Below are 19,355 nucleotides of genomic sequence, written 5' to 3' on the forward strand. Positions count from 1 at the left end.
TATATTGCTATTATTTAAATGTTGAAATAATATTACTAGAATTCAATTAATCTTTATTTATTTTTTTATTTATTATTTAGTATGCAAAATAATATAAATACATTCATTTGGATGCATATAATTAATATAATTTTTTATAATGATAATGTAATTATAGAAACCTTACTGCCAAAGACAAGAAGGATATGATTATTACTGTATTTCATATATTCATAAGTTTATTATTTAATTAATGTTGTATTACTACATTCTATTATTTGTTATTACAACTAAAATTTGTTTATTATAGGAGATTCTGAGAATCCAGTGCAACGTGCCTATTCACATATCCTGCCTGCAATAGACTACTCTGACTTCTGATTTTTAATGTCGTTACACTGGATCATCTTCTCAGTTCTGAATCCTGCTATAGGCCATCTCCAACACAGACTTTTGGAATAGTCTAACTGAACATCTCACAGTTTCACACAGACCTTATACACAAGTTTTTGTCAAATTATCCACTTTCATCTATTGATAAAGTCTATTTATAAGAATCTGTTGACAACTTGCAGAGGCAACTAAGCACAAATAAGAAAAATGAAAAATCTGATCATGAGTATTATAATGATGTACAAAAAGGAATAGTCTGTATACTTTAAAGACCAGTTTTAGTTATATGTGTGTTTTACATCGTCTTTTATATCATTGAAGTATTTCTTGTAAATAAACTTTTATAGATTTTTTATGAACTATTTGAAACTATTTAAAACAAATATTTATACAACAGTAATACAACTTATTATATTATAACGTACAAGTGTATTATTGAGATTTAAATCGAAATCTGATAGCAATTAATTTAATATACAATTAATATTGATAAGATTATAAAAGAGCCATTGTCCTCTGCCAAATTGTATGTACAATTATTATCATAACTTTAATTGTTTATAACATCTAAACTTGTAAAATATGTGATCAAACAGAGTATTTAATGCAAATTTAAGTTTCTTTATAGTAATTCTATAGTTATACATTTTTATTTGTGCTTGTTAGATTAAGTTACTGTTATTTTTTATTTGCACTTAACTTAAAGATCTAAATTTATTTTATATTAATTTGCTGTTGATTGAGAAATATCTTCATCAAGCAAGGAAAACTGTATTCAAATTGCTAATAAATTTATAATGAATAATGTACATGATAACAATAATATTAGCAATCTAGTTACAATCATGTTAGTTAAATCTATTGTGATGAAAATTCATTAATCAGATGTAAGATAAATAAGTCAACTTATATATTAGTTTTCAACTAGATTTTGTTAATTATTCTCATTAAATGCCACAAGTTCTTTAGACAAAGTATATCCTTGTAATATTTTGCAAATATATAAATAAAAGCATAAATAATTATATTTGATTCTTTTATTATAGAATTTATGTGCATTTTATTGAATTTTCAGGTTGCTTTTGGCAAACAATAATTAATAGCCACAGATATTATTTTATTAATTTAAAATTTAAAATTAAACATTTTATTGATAAAACAAACTATTTATTTTGCGTATTCACTATTATTTTTATTATTCAAAAACTATCCATAAGAATTATCCCTAACGTTTTAGCAGACGGCCCTGCGTATTACTAACGTTATTTCATTTTCGGATTTGCGTCTGCTACCCTGGTAGTATGAAGCCATTTCAGTTCGAAAAATGTTCGGCAAAATTAAATTTTCATACAAAATCTCGTCATTCTGCCAGGGGAACAGTCACAATTCTGAATTTGACAGCGCGTTCATATCGCACAGGACCGCCTGCTGAAATGTTAGGGGTAATTATTTTGAATATTTATTTAAATTAAAAATGCAATTTATTGTTTTGGGATATTTTAATAAGTTTTGGTGATGGGAATGGTATTTTAACATTAATATTATTGTATTAACATTTAAATGAATAGTAAATAGGCATCATATAAGAAACAATTACTATAAGAGACAATTTAGTTATTCGTGTGTATATAAGACAATTTTTGACCTTCCGTCAATATTTTCTCAAAAATTTAATATTTACAATATCCTGTTGTTATTAGTTAGTCGTAGCGTATTTAAATAATGAAAATACATTTATAAGTATTATCTGAGCGAGTGAAATTATTATAATGAATTTTAAATTAATTTAGATATTTATTTAAAAAATGTTAAAATACGGTCCTGGTTTCTTGACAAATTTCATCCTGCTTTTTGATTGGTTGGCCCCGCTTTCTCGCTATCTCGATAAAAGAAGAGTATAGAGCATTCTGGGCGCCGGATACAATTTGACAGCTACAAAATCATTTAACGTGTGACCGTTGATGAGAATGCATCTCAATCAAGATTAAATTATTAAAGTTTTTGGTGTAGTTGTGATTTTTAATTAATTCTAATTGCGCATTACTCATGAAGCCAGTTTATAAATTAAAAGGAGAATAATGGAGAAACATATTGAATACAGGAAAAAATATAACCAACTAAGGGGGGTTATAAAAGACAATCACGTCGCCTGTATCGTAAGTCTATAGATCTTTTTTTGCAAAGTGACTATTTTATATTAATGAATAATTCTTCAGGAAAGTACTGCTCTAAAGTAGATTACATTGCAAAAATGCAGCACAGTATTCTAATTTTTAACATATACTTATTTATTGAAAATTTTATTGATCTGAAGCAGATATCTTGAATCAACATCACTCTCAATTTCAAAAAGATATGAAGATAGAGCTGTTAAATTGAGAGATGATCCTATCCTGACAGTAAATGAAATAAAGTTTTCGAATATTTTATATTTGAATATACTACAATTAATTTAAGTAGCTAAATCGAGATGAAACTAGTTGATCACTGGAAAAAATATTGCACAAAAACTTCCAGTTTATGTATTAGGCCGTGCACTATTTACTAGATATATCAAAATTTCAAATTTTTTATTTTATTTGATTTCTATCACTTAGGAGTAGCAGCTTATAATTATAATTATATATAAGCCTGGCATACCGAATATACTACTATACCCAGTAGGATTTGTTTCTGTTTCTTGGAGGGTATTTATGGTAGTTTTTGTGAATCTGATAAAAAAGTACTTACTTATACTTGTAAAATTTTAATATACTATAGTAGGAAATAATATACTATGGTGGAAATTCACCGAAAGCATGACAAAACATAGAAGATCATTTCATCAAAGTATTATATAGATATAATATATTTAGATGAATATCTCAAAAATCTTTCATGTTTAGGTAGCACTTTACTTCTGTCAGGAAGATATTAAAGCAGCTGATATATGAAGTTTAGATTACCAACGGGCTAGGCTTGTTTGCTGCTGGCTTGTTTGGATTATCGAATTCTACAATATTGTACTTAATATAAAGCATGATACGAGTTTGCGATACTCCTATTGATGAAATAGATTTGAAACAATCTGTCGATATCTTGAATAAGTAATAAGGAAGATGAAATATCTGAGAGTGAACATTATAATGATGTAAAAAGCAAGTTGCCTTTGTATCTTTGAGAAGAAGTGAATGGATACAATCTCAAGAAATATATTTATCTGATACTGAATCATTTGATTAAAGTGATCTATTCGACCATGAAGGAAATCTTGAATAAACATCATTCTCAATTTCATAATGTTTTGAACATAAAGCAGTTAAATTAAGAGATGATTCTATTTTGGCAGTAGGTGATATACAAATTTTTTAATATCAAAATGATGATTTAGATTTGAAATATCTCAAATATCTTTCAATTATAGGGATCACATTAAACTTCTATCGGCGAGTTTTCAAAGATGCTGCTATTTCTGGATTAACAGGCTAATGATTCTGGCATTTGCTGATTTTCAAATCCTACACTTAAAACATCCTACGCTTAATAAGTATAATGATTTCGCAAAATGTCAGAATTACAATGGCAAATTTGAAGTAAGTTTAACTTTTCTAATCTTTTAAATAATTATATATATATATATATATATATATATATATATATATTTCAAAGCAACTATCAACCAATTTTTTTTTTGTAAATCGAAAATAATTCAGATTTTACTTTTAATTCTGGTTATAGTTCTAATATACTTCAAACAAATATTTTCAACTTTGCAATTCCAGTTTATATAATTCTTATCAATATTAGACAATGTTACAATATTTAGAATAATTTATTTGAAAACATTCAGTATTCCTCGAACATTTTGTTACGGTACGGGAAGTTCCAGCAATTTGCCTTAAGGCACGATGCCATACACCTCACTAGTTTTATATATATATATATATATATATATATATATATACATTATTTTCATTTATTTATATATATACACAATTTCTAAATATTAATTTTTTTATAAAATAAGTGAAAGATTCTAATATTGTAACAAATCCTATATCCACATAAATATATAAGATATCATTGTAATAAGAAAAAAAGAAATATTTAACAGTTTTGTGAAAGCATAAAGAAAAGTAATAAGTCTTATAAACAAAATACATTTATTATTTTAAATAAAAACATATCATAATCAAATATATTCATCATCCTTATTCACTTATTCATTATCAGGAATAACTTTATTTCTTGCAACCATAAAAGTCGATATAAGAGCTGATAGCTGCACGTTTTCACTTGCACCCATTTCCAAACGCATTTCTATTTCAGACAGATCTATTAGAATTTCACCCAACACCTGATTCGGCAGTTCGACTGTAAAAAAAAATGTATTTGAATATAATTTTGGAATGTCTTAGCATTTATAACATGTATGTGAAAAAATATACCTCGTTTTATAAACCGGTGGATTTCAGTTAAAATATCATTAAGAGCTAAACCTTTAGCAGATTTTATTTCCTGAATATCTGTATAACTTGTTAAAGAATTTTATATAGTAACAAATTAAAATGTACTTTGCAGTATGAGAGATAAGAACTCTTTCAGATATTGTTGTGAAAAGAAAAGGAAACTGAATCGGACCTATATTGAGAAGATTGCTTAAGAAAGGAAAATTAAAGGAAAGGAAATTGAAAACTGAAGTCTGAAGAGTAAATAGTAAAGAAGAAAAAATAGAGGTAAATTAAATGTAATGACCACATGCATAATAATAATAATTATTATTATAATAATATGGATATATATTTCCCTATATATATTCAGGGTGTGAGTGTGTGTATAAGATTTAAAATAAAGGATACTGTTATATGTTTCCTTAAAATGTTTTTCATTCAATAGCCATCGAACAATATGTGAAATATCATTTGGTATTGGATGACCCACACATGTATACACCTAAAAAATTATACCACATTAGTAGATCAAAGTATTTTATAAATTAAGATATTTGATGACCAAATATTTACATTTTCTTCATTAACAACATCAAAAGCCATTGATGTACTTTGTAATATATTCAAAACTTTACGCATATCTCCACCAGAAAGTGTTAATAAAGCTTCTCTTCCATCATCTGTCATGTTAACTCTAAAACAAAGACAATTTTGATACAATACAACTAATCCTTGTAAAAAAATCTAATAAATTATTCACTAACTTTTCTAACTCAGCAATTTGATTCAGTCGTGGAACAATTTGATTTTTATCCAATGGTGCAAACCTAAACCGAGTGCATCTTGATTGAAGAGCTGGTATAATTTTACTAAGGTAGTTGCATATAATACAAAATCTAACATTTTCTGTATACTTCTCGACAACTGAAAAAAGACAATACTTAGTTATAATAATATAACTATTAATATACTTAATTGTCAATTAAAATATATGTATTTGGTAAATACCATTGTGAACTTACTTCTTCTGAGTGCATTTTGTGCATCGTTGGTCATTGCATCTGCTTCATCAAGAATAATCAACTTAAATCCACCTAAATATACCAAACAGAAATAGTAATGCATAAAGTTGAATTAAATCTAATGTTATACACAAATTCATGAAGAAAATTTACACTCCATACCTTTGAAAATAGTTCTTGTTGATGCAAAACTTAAAATTTGTCCTCGAACTATCCCAATACCTCTATCATCAGAAGCATTTAGTTCAAGTACCTATAAATATATATGATTTATTATTTATTATTATTTTGATTTTATAAATAGTAAATATTGAAATTTACCATTGAATTTAACTGTGCAGGTGTATATAGACGTTTTGCGCATGCCAAAATGGTACTTGTTTTTCCTGTACCAGGAGGACCATAGAATAATAAATGTGGGAGTTGATCAGCATCAATGAATTTATTGACTGAAATAGATAAAAATATAATAATCATAAGAAATATTCATGTACAACATAACATTGAGATAACAAATCAAATAATTAGTAAGAAATATGGTAAATTTGCGTCAAAAATTTTTTATTATTCTGTTTAAATCAATAGTCAAAAACATAATTTAATGGTTAATAGAAGACAATTTCTATGTGATGTTTATAAAGATTCTTATCCAGGTTTCTTTTAGGCAAGCGTTATTTGGAATCAGATATCATAAAAAGAAAAGTTTTGATCTCATATTAAGAACAAAATTACTATTGCAATCAATAGTTGTCATTTGTTTAGTGCAGAGCTTCAAAATTCTAAATATACTGGATTATGAAACATCTTGAAAATAGTCTTATTTTTGCAAAGCTAATTAATGATGAACCATATTTTGAAGACCACTTTCAGGCCATAAACAATCAACATTAGACATCATTAACAGTTAATCGGATTCAATTATTTAAACATGTGTCAAAAATCCAGCATTATCAACAAATGTACAATATTTAAAAAAGAACATATAATTAACAATACTCTATACTCAAGACTCTATTTACACATATTTTGATCAGGCAAATATAAGCAAGAAAATAAACAATAAAAATGTATTACTTGTTTTAATAATTTCCTCATGAGAGACCAAATCATCAAGCTTAGCCGGTCGGTATTTTTCAACCCTGAAATAACAGAAAATGTATAAAATTTATTACATTCCTAAAAGTTGTACAATAAATTTAATATTTTTTACCATGGCAGATTTGATGAGGGTAACTTTCCTAAAGTCATTTTAGTGCTTTTTAAGTATTTAATACAATTGTATCACCATGAAATAAAAATAAACTACTTAGATTAATACTATTCAAATTCAAATAATTATAAGTAATGAAAGTAACAACTATAAACTAAATAACCAAACAACAGCAACAGTTAGCAATAACCACAATTATAAAATGTCAAATGACAAATAGTTCCCGCGCATACATTTTAAACAACTTCTAAATAATAGATGTCACTAATAGTTTTGGGGAAACTTCAATTTAGTTCAAAAATAATATATTAAAGAATAAAAATTGATAAGTAAAACAGTTAATGGAAATAATATCATTGTTAAATGTTTAAAACTTTAAGGTATAAACTTTACATAAGCAATGGGATATGCTGGTTCTTGTAAGTTATTTTTTAAATATATTTATTTGCTTACAGAATTTACAGATTTATGGACTTATAGAAATGCTAAAATGCCAATTTGCATTTTACCATACTGAAGTATGGCAGAATTAGTTTTCAAACAGTTTTACTTTAATTGATACTGTATTATACGCGTTAATTAATGGGATTATTTAAATAAAATATTGGTTCAAGAATATTAATCAAAGGTATTACTCATTTATAAAAAAGGTTTGATCATAAATGCTATTGAATATTCTATATTAATTATATTGAATTATATTATATACAGTGGCGTCGGAACCGTGTGGGCTGTGTGGGCTTGAGCCCACCCATGAATTTTGATGGGGGGGCTCAGCCCACCCATCAATTTGAAAAAAATTATGTGGACTAATATCTCTAAAAAGAAAAAAAAGAGCCCACTGGCTGTCTATCAAAAAAAAAAAAAAAAACGAGCCCACCCATCAAAAATTTGGTTCCGACGCCACTGATTATATATAATTCTCAACATTTTATTTAAATTCATGAATTGTTCGTTAGTTAAATAGGCGTTGCCAATATCACCAACAGATGTCACACTGACAATGTATTAATAGATTGTGATTGTCATTATGATGTCAAAATACTTTTTACTGATTTAATTTTCGATCACTATTTTACATGTATTGTTAAATGATTACATTTTCTTTCTGCAATTTGCATATTTGACATATTATTGGCGAACCACTAAAATATCTTCAAAGCTGTCAGTACCTTGACATTCAGATGTAGGTTACTTACGAGTTTAATGTTGAACAAAATAATTAAAATACATTATGCACGGTCTGTGATAGTTCAATTCAAACCAAATATATTAATTAAAAATGTCGCTGAAGCCCAAAAGTGTGGATTTCGATCAGATCTGGGCGGGTCTAAAAATAATAGTAAAAGATATAGTTTCTTTGAAAAGAGTTGAAATCAAAGACTGGCATAGCAGCTTTAGTGTTGTTTATTCGCTGTGCACTGCGAATCCGGAGCCCTTTGCCGACAGATTGTACACAGAGACTGAATTATTACTCAAAAATCATGTAATAGATCTTCTACGAACAGAAATTCTCACAGAAAATAACAAGCTCTTGGTTACCAGTGAATCAAATGATGAATTTCCTTTGTTATCTAAATATTCTAAGCTGTGGTCGAACTATGAGAATGGTATTAAGTTTCTTGATATTCTATACTCATATCTGAACACACAACACATTAAAAAGCAGAAACAATCTGAAGCCGAAATTATATATGGTAGTATAATTACAACAGATTATGATAAAATGGAAATTAAAGAATTAGGTTTGGATCTGTGGAAATGGCATATGATAATGCCTTTAAAAGATTACCTGTTATCCTTTTGTCTCCAAGGAATTGATCGAGCCAGAACCGGTTCACTAAATAGCGAGGAAAGGAAGAATTTAAAAACGGTTATCAATAGCTTTGTGGAAGTAGAAGGTTATAAGAAGAAAGGTAATTTAAATCTATATCGTGAAGTATTTGAGATTACTTTCTTAGATGCTTGTGCACAACATTACAAACTGGAAGCTTCAAAACTTCTTCAGCACTGCACAGTTAGTGAATATATGGAACAAGTTATTCAAAAACTTCATGAAGAAGTAATATGTACTCAAGTTTATATACACACCAGTACACACCCTAAATTGAGACGCAAGAGTGAGGAATGCATGGTTTTAGAACATAAAGACTTCCTATACAGTGAAGTATATGAAATGGTTTCTCAAGAAAAGAAAACAGATTTAAAAAATATGTACACTCTTCTGCAACCTATAGAAAATGGTTTGTCTAAATTAATTGCTACTTTAAATGAGCACATCAAACAAGAAGGTATGAGAATATTTTCAGGGCTAAAGGGGGATAATATACATGTACAATTTGTGGAACAGATGTTGGAGATTCACAAGAAATATAAGCAAATGATTTTAGAAGTATTTTCGAATGATCAATTATTTTGCAGTGCCATGGATAAGGCATGTGCAACAGTAATTAATGCTAGAATTAATGAAAGAGCTCCTTGCAGAAGTCCTGAATTGCTCTCTAAGTACTGTGATAGTCTTCTTAAGAAATCTTCAAAGGGTATATCGGAGTTAGAAATTGATGAAAAACTTACAGCTAGCATCACCATATTCAAATATATAGATGACAAAGACATGTTTCAGAAATTTTATAGTAGGATGCTTGCTAAGCGTTTGATACATCAACAATCCCACAGCATGGACTCAGAAGAAGCTATGATAGATCGATTGAAGCAAGCTTGTGGATATGAATTTACCAATAAATTACATCGCATGTTTACAGATATGTCTATATCTAGTGATTTGAATGCTAAATTTCAGAATTACATCAAAGACAACAATCTGGATTTAGGTATAAATATGTATATGCTTGTTTTACAAACAGGGGCATGGCCTTTAGGTCAAACACAAACTCAATGTGCAGTTACAGTCCCGCAAGAACTAGAAAAGTCCATGCAGATATTTGAAAGCTTCTATCACAACCATTTCAGCGGTAGAAAATTGAATTGGTTGCATAGTTTATGCAATTGTGAAATAAAATTGTCATATTTAAAAAAAACTTACATAATAACTATGCAAACTTATCAAATGGCAATTTTGTTCTTATTTGAACAAACAGATTCACTGCTGTATAAGGATATTGAAGAAGCTCTACAATTAAATAGTGATACACTACAAAAGCATGTTTCAAGTCTTATAGATTCCAAATTACTTCTAGTGAGTACTGACGGAGAACTAGTAAGCAATTCTAAAATTTCTCTAAACCTCGAATACTCCAATAAACGCACAAAGTTCAAAATAACAGCAGCATTGCAACGTGATACTCCGCAAGAAGTCGAACATACGATGACAGCTGTTGAAGATGATAGGAAAATGTTTATACAGGCTGCTATAGTCAGAATTATGAAATCCCGTAAAGTCCTGAAGCACAATGCACTTATTCAAGAAGTATTGTCACAATCAAAAGTCAATTTCAATCCCAATATTGCTATGATTAAGAAATGTATAGAATCTTTAATAGACAAGCAATATATTGAACGCAAACAGAACTCTAGTGATGAATATAGCTATGTTGCATAAAAAATAATGTTATTTTTTGAATATTATATTAAAACTATTTGCAAAACTTGTAAAGTAATGTTTTGTAAAATAATTTTGTAAAATAATTTAATTCAATGAAATGTTAAGTTCAGTATGCATTAATAAATAGTACATGAAAAATCAGCACTGTTGTATACTGCCAAGTAAAGGAAATGTTTTGTATTATATACATTTTTTGAATTTTATTTCTATATCCGATTTTATTGATTTTATATAGAGGTGTGCAAATAGGCTAATATATTGAAATATTTTAACATGTTTTATCTTTATTTAATATTTTGAAAACAGATTTGTGTATCTTTTATTGTAAGACATGTATGGGATTGTTTTTGAATAAAAAATATTTAAAATCTTGTACTGCATGTTATTTTCAGTATAGTATTTGTAACAGCATAGTAAATTAATAATTTATAATGTGTATACATATTAATTGAAATTCTTAGTTGAATTAAACAAATTCTATAATGTTGAATTATTAAGATTGTCTATATTTGCATTTGCATGCATTTGTAATACACATTTTACGAATTCATAGAAATTTGTCAATAATTAATACTTTATTACAATCCTTTGTTGTGTATTTACAGACACTACAAGTGTAATTCTATACAAATAAATATAAATAACGTTTTGCACTATAAATAATATTAGATTAATTCGGTTTTTAATTAATGATAATAGTTGAATTTCAAATTTGAAACTAATTTGAAATAGGAGTCCAATAAGAATCAATTAGTATATTGTCTAGGAATAAGAATCTTATATAAATTCTCATATATAATTTTTTTTATGGATATGTCAAAAAATGGCCAAACACGTGGTGAGATAAAATATCTTTGTGTCAAACATTTTACATATTTATTTTATTCGGCAAGTGTTTACATATAGTTTTCATAATTTTTCCAACAAAACTAATAATGAAAAGGTTCTTAAATAACTAGAAAATTAAACTAAAACTAATAGATTTTAAATTAGTAGATTTATAAAGTAACAAATGATTGTTAAGTTCTGTGTTGAAACTAAATTAAGAAGTGCAAATTTTAATATTTTACATATCCATAACAAGTTTAATAAAAATGAATGTGAAAGAAGTTTATGATGAAAAAGTTTATAAATTAATTTCATGGGTGCAAAAACAGTTTCTATCAGGCGAACCTGTGACTGGTGATTTTTTTGAGGTTAGGTTTCATGTTTATATTTCAGTATTATAATTTCTTGAATATATTATATTTTAAATTGTTTAGGATTACATTATTAGTTGTTTTGTTTTTTTTTTTTAAATCGTAGATTCTACATTTAATTTATCAAACAATTGTGAACCTTAACCATTTTGTTTGAGACAAATTAAACTAAAAATTAAAGAATTCTTTATATACAACTTAATTCTAAAATTTATAAGTTTTGAAACAATAAGACATATTAGCAACAGTATCCATTCTATTTGTAAGTCAAAGTTCGCGGACGTGAATGCTATGGCATCCATTATCATTGTGATGCAGAATGACATGAATGCTATAGCATTTAAATAATAACCTTATGTTTTTGTAATTATCAATAACTATTAACTTAAGTAACTGGTTCTTGTGATATTATCGTGTTATCTTATCTTTTACCTGTATATCTACCAATTTGCGTAATATTTGACGTGGATTCCATAGCATTCATTATAATTTGTGATGCACAATGGCGTGGATGCTATAGCATTCGAATTTTAAAGTCAATTATCTTGTCACTAACATTGCGTTTCTGTATTTATTATACCTGTCAAGATAATAAAGAAATTGATTCTTTAGGTATTTTCGTGTTATCTTTTCCATGTGTATGTGCTAATTTGCGCAACACTTGACGTGGATGCTATAGCATCTGCATTGTGCACTAGATTTGACAATAGAAGCCCTAGACAATAAATTGTAATATATGATTGAAGCATCACATATACATAATATTATATTCATTATAAATTAAATACACAATATATTATATTATACATATTTGTCTATGCAAATACATTGTACAACAGAAGTTTTTTGATTTACTTTAAAAATGTATTCATATAAGAAGCGTAGACAGATTTTGGAAGTGTTCTGCGATACTGATTCAGATGAAGATACAGGTTAGTGTATTATTCAAATACTTGAAAATAAAAGAATACATGAATTTGATGAAGATTCTTGTGATAGGAGGTCGACAGTTGAATGAAAATACAGGAGAGTGTACCCCTAATTCATTTCTTTCAAATGATAAGAAATTGTCAACATCATCATCTTCTGATTCGGAGGATACTGCTGATATCAATATTGCAAATGAGACACCTGACACAGATACACCATGGAGTGAAGATACAGCAGATATTCAAGACTTTCACTTTGATTCGTCTTCAGTGGGTATACCCGATACTCTTATTAACTGTAAAACTTTGAAGGACATTTTCGATAAAATTTGGAATCAAGAAATAATGGATTCAATTGTTAGTTGTACAAATAAATATGGGACCAAATTACAGAGCTTCAAGGAAACAAACCTAGATGAAATGGAAGTATTTATTGGTCTGTGTTTGCTGCAGTCTCAAATACAGACACCAGACGTCCGTTCTAACTGGTCAAGCAACCCTTTATATTACCATCCAATTTTTGGGGCATCAATGGCGGGGCGCAGATTTGAACAGCTTTGCGTTGTTTGAACTGTGAATCCATAACAACAAATGACAGATTACCTAAGGTTTTCAATTTCCTGGAGCTTGTAAATGCTTCTTTTCAAGCCGCATATAACCTGGGAAGAATTATCATTAGATGAGTCCACAATGCTTATAAAATCAAAGAAAAATAATTATGGGATTCAATTCTACGAACTTTGCACACATGATGGTTATGCTCTTAATGTAGACATATATAAAGGTAAAATATCAAAGGAGACTCATTCCTTGTCTGTAGTGGATTCTGTGGTTATGAATCTAATGAAACCGTATTTATCAAAGGGTTATTCATTATTTATGGATAGCTACTACACTAGTGTTGGACTGAGCAATCAATTACTTGGTTTTCAAACTCATACCACTGGGACTTTACGTACCAATCGCAAAGGGAATCCAAAAATCATAATACAAACAAGATTGAAGAGAGGAGAACACATATGGAGAAGACAAGGCAATGTGTATGTTAGTAAGTGGAAGGACAAACGGGATGTACTCTTATAACAACAGAAACTCATCCTGAATTAATTATTGTGCAGAATAAACATGGTACTTGGATAACAAAACCGATAGAAGTAGCCCAATATAATGCAAACATGCCGGACAGATATGATCAGATGACAACATATTATTCATCACCTAGAAAATCTATCCGATGGTACAAAAAGTAATATTCCGTTGCTAGATATTCAGTATGGAATTCTTATTACCTTTATAAAAAATAAATGATTCAAACATTAGTTATCTCGATTTTCGAGACCAGTTAATAAATACGCTTTTAAAAATCCCGCATAATTCAAATGGACGTGATTTTGTGCTTGAAAATGCTAATCCACAAACGCATGTTAGGTACAATCCAACAACAGGTCTTCAAATGCACACTATCAGGAAAAATCCCGCTGCCGCCAAATTACAAGCGCAAAACGTATTTCTTAAAATGCAAGTACTGTTATAGGCAGAAAATATTAAATTCACATCACACCGGTGCAGGATTGTACACATAAACCTCCCGTGTCCAGGGGAGTGCTTTCGGCAATGGCATTCACCCCCTGCAGATCAAAATAAATAGTCTACTTAAACCATAATTAAACCTAATTTTTTTATGTATTCTGCTATAGCATTCACATCATTTGTAAGAGAAATTTGATCTGTATTGACTTGAATGCTATAACATTCATTGCATATAACAATTAAAATATGATAATCTGACTACTACGTATTTCTTAAAATGCAAGTACTGTTATAGGCAGAAAATAATTAAATTCACATCACACCGGTGCCGGGATTGTACACATAAACCTCCACTGTGTCCGGGGGAGTGCTTCCGGCAATGGCAATCACCTCCAGCAGATCAAAATAAATAGTAAATAGTCTACTTAAACCATAATTAAACCTAATTTTTTTATGTATTCTGCTATAGCATTCACATCATTTGTAAGAGAAAATTTGATCTGTATTGACTTGAATGCTATAACATTCATTGCATATAACAATTAAAATATATAATCTGACTACTACGTATTTCTTAAATGCAAGTACTGTATAGACAGAAAAAATTAATTCACATCACACACCGGTGCCAGGATTGTACACATAAACCTCCACTGTGTCCAGGGGAGTGCTTCCGACAATGGCATTCACCTCCAGCAGATCAAAATAAATAGTAAATAAATAGTCTACTTAAACCATAATTAAACCTAATTTTTTTATGTATTCTGCTATAGCATTCACATCATTTGTAAGAGAAAATTTGATCTGTATTGACTTGAATGTTATAACATTCATTGCATATAACAATTAAAATATGATAATCTGACTACTCTTATAAATGGTGTTGATTCAAATTTTGAATATCACAACCAATTTGAAAATAAAAAGACTGAATTTATAAATTCAGTAAATTTACTTAAACTAATTTATAAGTACTAGCAAACCCGGCGAACTCCGTTTCGCCACCAGATGGTTTCGTGAGAAAGATGAAGAATTTTTTGTTTTTTTTTATATTTGAATAGGAAAAATTTGATTTTATTATACAACAGAAATGAATTTATTTCGATTACAAAAATGAAGTGTTTTTTAGTTGAACTTTTCTAAGTAAAAAATGAAATGAATCCGCAAATTATCCGTTTCATTGAAGTGCTCTTTGGTAAACCACATTTTTTGTTTTTTGGTCTGACGTTAACACAAACAAGCGGATGTTTTCCAACTCGTGAACAGGCAACGTATAACTGCCCATGTGAAAAATAATGATTTTCTAAATAATTTATTTGAAATTTATCCTGCAAACACTAAGCGATTGGCCTTGCGACTTGTTATTGCGAACGCAAGGTAAACTGGAAATTGCAATCGTTTGAAGTCAAACGGTAAACCAGTCGAAATCATTGGTATGTCACCAAATCGCCAGCAATTTTTGATTGAATGGTGAAATTCAGTGCGTCTACATCATTATTCTTTGCGGCAAGAATTGCTCGTTGAATTAACCAAGCATAATTCTGATAATTCTCACTAATATCATTACTCGAATTTTTAATTACGGTGCGTGAAGTTCCAGCAATTTGCATTAGGGCACGATGCCATGCACCACTAATTTTATAGTTATAAACCTTGCGGAGCCCGAGACCTTTCCAACGAATGCAAAATAGTCGAATTCGGTTCGTGCGTTCTGGAGTTATTTTGTCAGGAAGGAAAACCCGACTTATTTTTATATATATAGAAGATAATAAATTGGTTCAAAGTAGTTTATATATTTTTGGATAAAATTGCACAGAAATATTTTAGGATTTATTGAAAAACGTACAATTTCGGACATCATTGATTTATTAATAAACTATTTTGCTTATACAATAAAAAAAAATTACTAAATTCAACTGCATCATATTCATAATATTTATTTAATATGAAATATTTTATTTAATATAGAATAGTTCAATAGACTATAAAAAATAATAATAAAATATTTTTAAGTAATATATTACTTTTTACTATGAATATTGTTCAATAAATTTATGCTTACTATTCCAGGATTTGTTGAAAGACATAACATGGGACAATCAGCAAATTTTATTAAATTCAACAGTATTACATCCATTAGTCAAGAAATATCCTATTAAAAAAGAATATCAACGAAATTTTGTACGAAGTATCATATGTACACTCGAGAAACAAAATATTGAAGTACATGATGATTTATATACCAATTTCTGTATATTAAATACAGAAGAAAACTGTGATAAAAAGTCTTATAAACACTACATAGTAGATAAAGGAGGTTTAAAAACTATTATTACTATTAAGGAATCAATAAGTTTTGTATCAGAAGGAACAACAGGCCTTTGCAGTTGGGAGGTATTTCAATTTTAATTATAAATTTAATTTAATTTATTATTAAGTTAATTAGCAAATGTAAGCATTGATTGAATGTGAAATCTATTTAATAAAATTCTGTTAAATAATATAAAATTGAATATAAATTTATCTTTTATTTATTCATTATATTTGTTTATTTCTTCACATTATTTTTATTATTTATATAATAATCTTATTAAAATCTATAAAAGACCATGCAGTATGCAAAGAATGATTTTTATATATTATCAATGTATCTAATTTAAGAATTTTATTTTATTATTTTGTTTATTTATTTTATAGGCTCACAAGCTTTGGCTGAATATTTTATAGAAAATTCAAATTTAGTAAAGAATCAAACGATTCTTGAACTTGGAGCTGGCACAGGTTTAACAGCACTATTTTTATGGACAATTTGTGAACCAAAAAAATACTATGTTTCTGATTGCCATAAATCAGTGCTTGATCTATTAAGTGATAATATTGCACTGAATTTTAGTGATCAGCGTAATGAATACTTGGAATTTACAAATTTTACTGTTTGCACCGAGAACAAAATGAATGATGTGGATACAAGATTTATAAAAACATGGAGAAGTCCAGAGGATAATGAGCTAAGTATGAGAATTTTATTCTCTTCAATTTTGTCTTTATAATTATCATTACTATTATAGAATATTGTATTTTCAGGTGTAGTAAATTTATTATGGGAAGACACAGATTATTTGGAGGAGTTTTCAGATATAGATTTAATTCTTGCTGCTGATGTAGTTTATGATCCAAGTATCATTCCATGTGTTGCAACTGCCTTAAATTATTATTGATGAAAAATGGAAAAAATAATTGTACTGCATATATTGCATGCACAGTTAGAAATCAAGATACAATTTTGAATTTTGTCAACAAAATAGGTAATTAATAACAAATGTAAAAATAATAGATTTTTTAAATACTTCACATAATTACTTACTTTAATACTTACACACAAATACTTACTTTCTACTTAGTTTAATTATTATTTTTTTTATTACATAGATGGTACTTCATTTTAATTGAATTTTAAGATTTATTTGAATTATTTATAAGAGATTATTTGAGTTAAATTTAATCAAGATTATTAGTTAATTTTGATGGAAATTATTAGCTTAATTTATCAGTGGTTCAAGTGTATCTTATTTATTAGACTTGTATATTTTCAGAAACTTACAACTTGAAATTTCAAAAATGACCAGATTTGCATTTCCACAGAGTGGCACAAAATATAAAACACCAGTGGATATTTATAAAAATATGCTTGAAGAGATGACAGAAAAAATATATTATTTTATTATTAATTTGGAATTGGATAATCAATAACATATTGAAAGAAGTATTTGAAAAAACTGAATATTATATTATGATATGTGAAAGATTGTGAAACATAATACTTAATTGTATGATTAAGGTAATTAGTTATTTTTAAATAGGTTTGAAATTATCATGTTAAATTGCTAATTCTCAGTTTAAATCAAAGTCATTGGTTTTAAATTCTTTCAAAATTAAATTACATTCATATTTACATTTTTGTAAAATAAATTTAGATGGTTATTTATAAGATATTTTAAAACATCTGAAATAAATGAGATTAACTGCCAATAATTAATAATATGACTGAACAATAAATAAATAATTCACTCCAATCGATTTTTTGCAATATAAATGTATAATAGTTATAGATTTATCTATCAGCTTTTTGTATTGTACAAAGCAATCTTTTATAAATTAAATTAAAATATTATTTTCACATATTTATGAAGAGATTTTTTTGTTATAACAATTATATATTTACTTATCAGCTCCTTTAATTTAAAGACTGTAATATTTATTGAATAACTTTAAAGTTATGGTGTAACTCAAAGTAATTTTGGGAAAATGAAGAATTGATTATTTTTTATTCTATAATGTTTATAACAGTTAATAGTCATATCTACCAGGTCTTAAAGACTAGTAATACTTATAGATAACTTCAAAAATTTTGTATAACACTAAGCAATTCTTTAAAAGTTGAATTAAAACATATTGCATTTATATTTATAAATCGATTATTTTTTGTTTTATAATATTTTAAGGATTATATATTTAGACATCAGATCTTTTCAAAACTAGTAATAGTTATTGAATAATTAAAAAAAATGTATTGCGTAAAGAATCCTTTTGATTTTCAATTGAAATATATTATTCATATATTTATAAATGGCTTATTTTTTGTTTTATATGTTATGACATTATATATCTACCTGTCAGCTATTTTAAAGACTATAGTATCGTTATTGAACAATTTTTCACACATTTGCAGAAAGCAAAGCAATCCTTTAAAAATTAATAAAAATCATATTTTTATGTACATTTATAAATTTATTATTTTTTGTTTTATAATGTTATAACGTTTGGGTTAATATTTACCTGTTAGCTCTTTGAAGACTAATAATAATTATTGAATGACTTCAAGCGATAATTTTAAAATTAACTTCAAATATATTTTGAAATATTATATGGAATGATATATGTTTTGTAAAATGTTATACCAGTTATATATTTACGTATCAGCTATTTTAAAGTCTAGTAATAGTCATTGCAACAACTTTTCAAAATGTTTTGCCTATGCGAGCAATCCTTTAAAAATAAAATAAAAACATATTTGTTTTACATTTATAAATTAATTATTTTT

General features: G+C 27.4%; 3 protein-coding genes across 3 annotated transcripts; 2 read left to right on the forward strand and 1 right to left on the reverse strand.

Annotated features, from left to right (window-relative positions):
• Positions 1-4,566: 4,566 nt before the first annotated feature.
• On the reverse strand, positions 4,567-7,202 carry LOC113390825 (replication factor C subunit 5-like). The gene is made up of 10 exons (XM_026626914.1): positions 7,035-7,202; positions 6,899-6,963; positions 6,146-6,273; positions 5,987-6,077; positions 5,825-5,896; positions 5,567-5,726; positions 5,376-5,496; positions 5,211-5,304; positions 4,800-4,877; positions 4,567-4,725 (listed from the first exon to the last, which is right to left on the reverse strand). Exons 1-10 carry the CDS (start codon positions 7,070-7,072, stop codon positions 4,571-4,573), a joined length of 1,002 nt encoding a protein of 333 aa, XP_026482699.1. The 5' UTR covers positions 7,073-7,202; the 3' UTR covers positions 4,567-4,570.
• An 862-nt stretch (positions 7,203-8,064) lies between these two features.
• On the forward strand, positions 8,065-10,593 carry LOC113390824 (cullin-2-like). Its single transcript, XM_026626913.1, has one exon. The coding sequence runs from the start codon at positions 8,317-8,319 to the stop codon at positions 10,591-10,593; it is 2,277 nt and encodes a 758-aa protein (XP_026482698.1). The 5' UTR covers positions 8,065-8,316.
• Positions 10,594-11,552: 959 nt separating this feature from the next.
• LOC113390823 (protein-lysine N-methyltransferase EEF2KMT-like) lies at positions 11,553-17,472 on the forward strand. Its single transcript, XM_026626912.1, has 5 exons — positions 11,553-11,792; positions 16,325-16,648; positions 16,693-16,705; positions 16,952-17,266; positions 17,339-17,472. The coding sequence occupies exons 1-5, from the start codon at positions 11,691-11,693 to the stop codon at positions 17,470-17,472; spliced, it is 888 nt and encodes a 295-aa protein (XP_026482697.1). The 5' UTR covers positions 11,553-11,690.
• Positions 17,473-19,355: the final 1,883 nt, after the last annotated feature.

Source organism: Ctenocephalides felis, unplaced genomic scaffold, assembly GCF_003426905.1.
Source record: "Ctenocephalides felis isolate EL2017-DRISC unplaced genomic scaffold, ASM342690v1 CF-g0.4_SCAFFOLD_03656, whole genome shotgun sequence".
Lineage (NCBI taxonomy): Eukaryota > Metazoa > Arthropoda > Insecta > Siphonaptera > Pulicidae > Ctenocephalides > Ctenocephalides felis.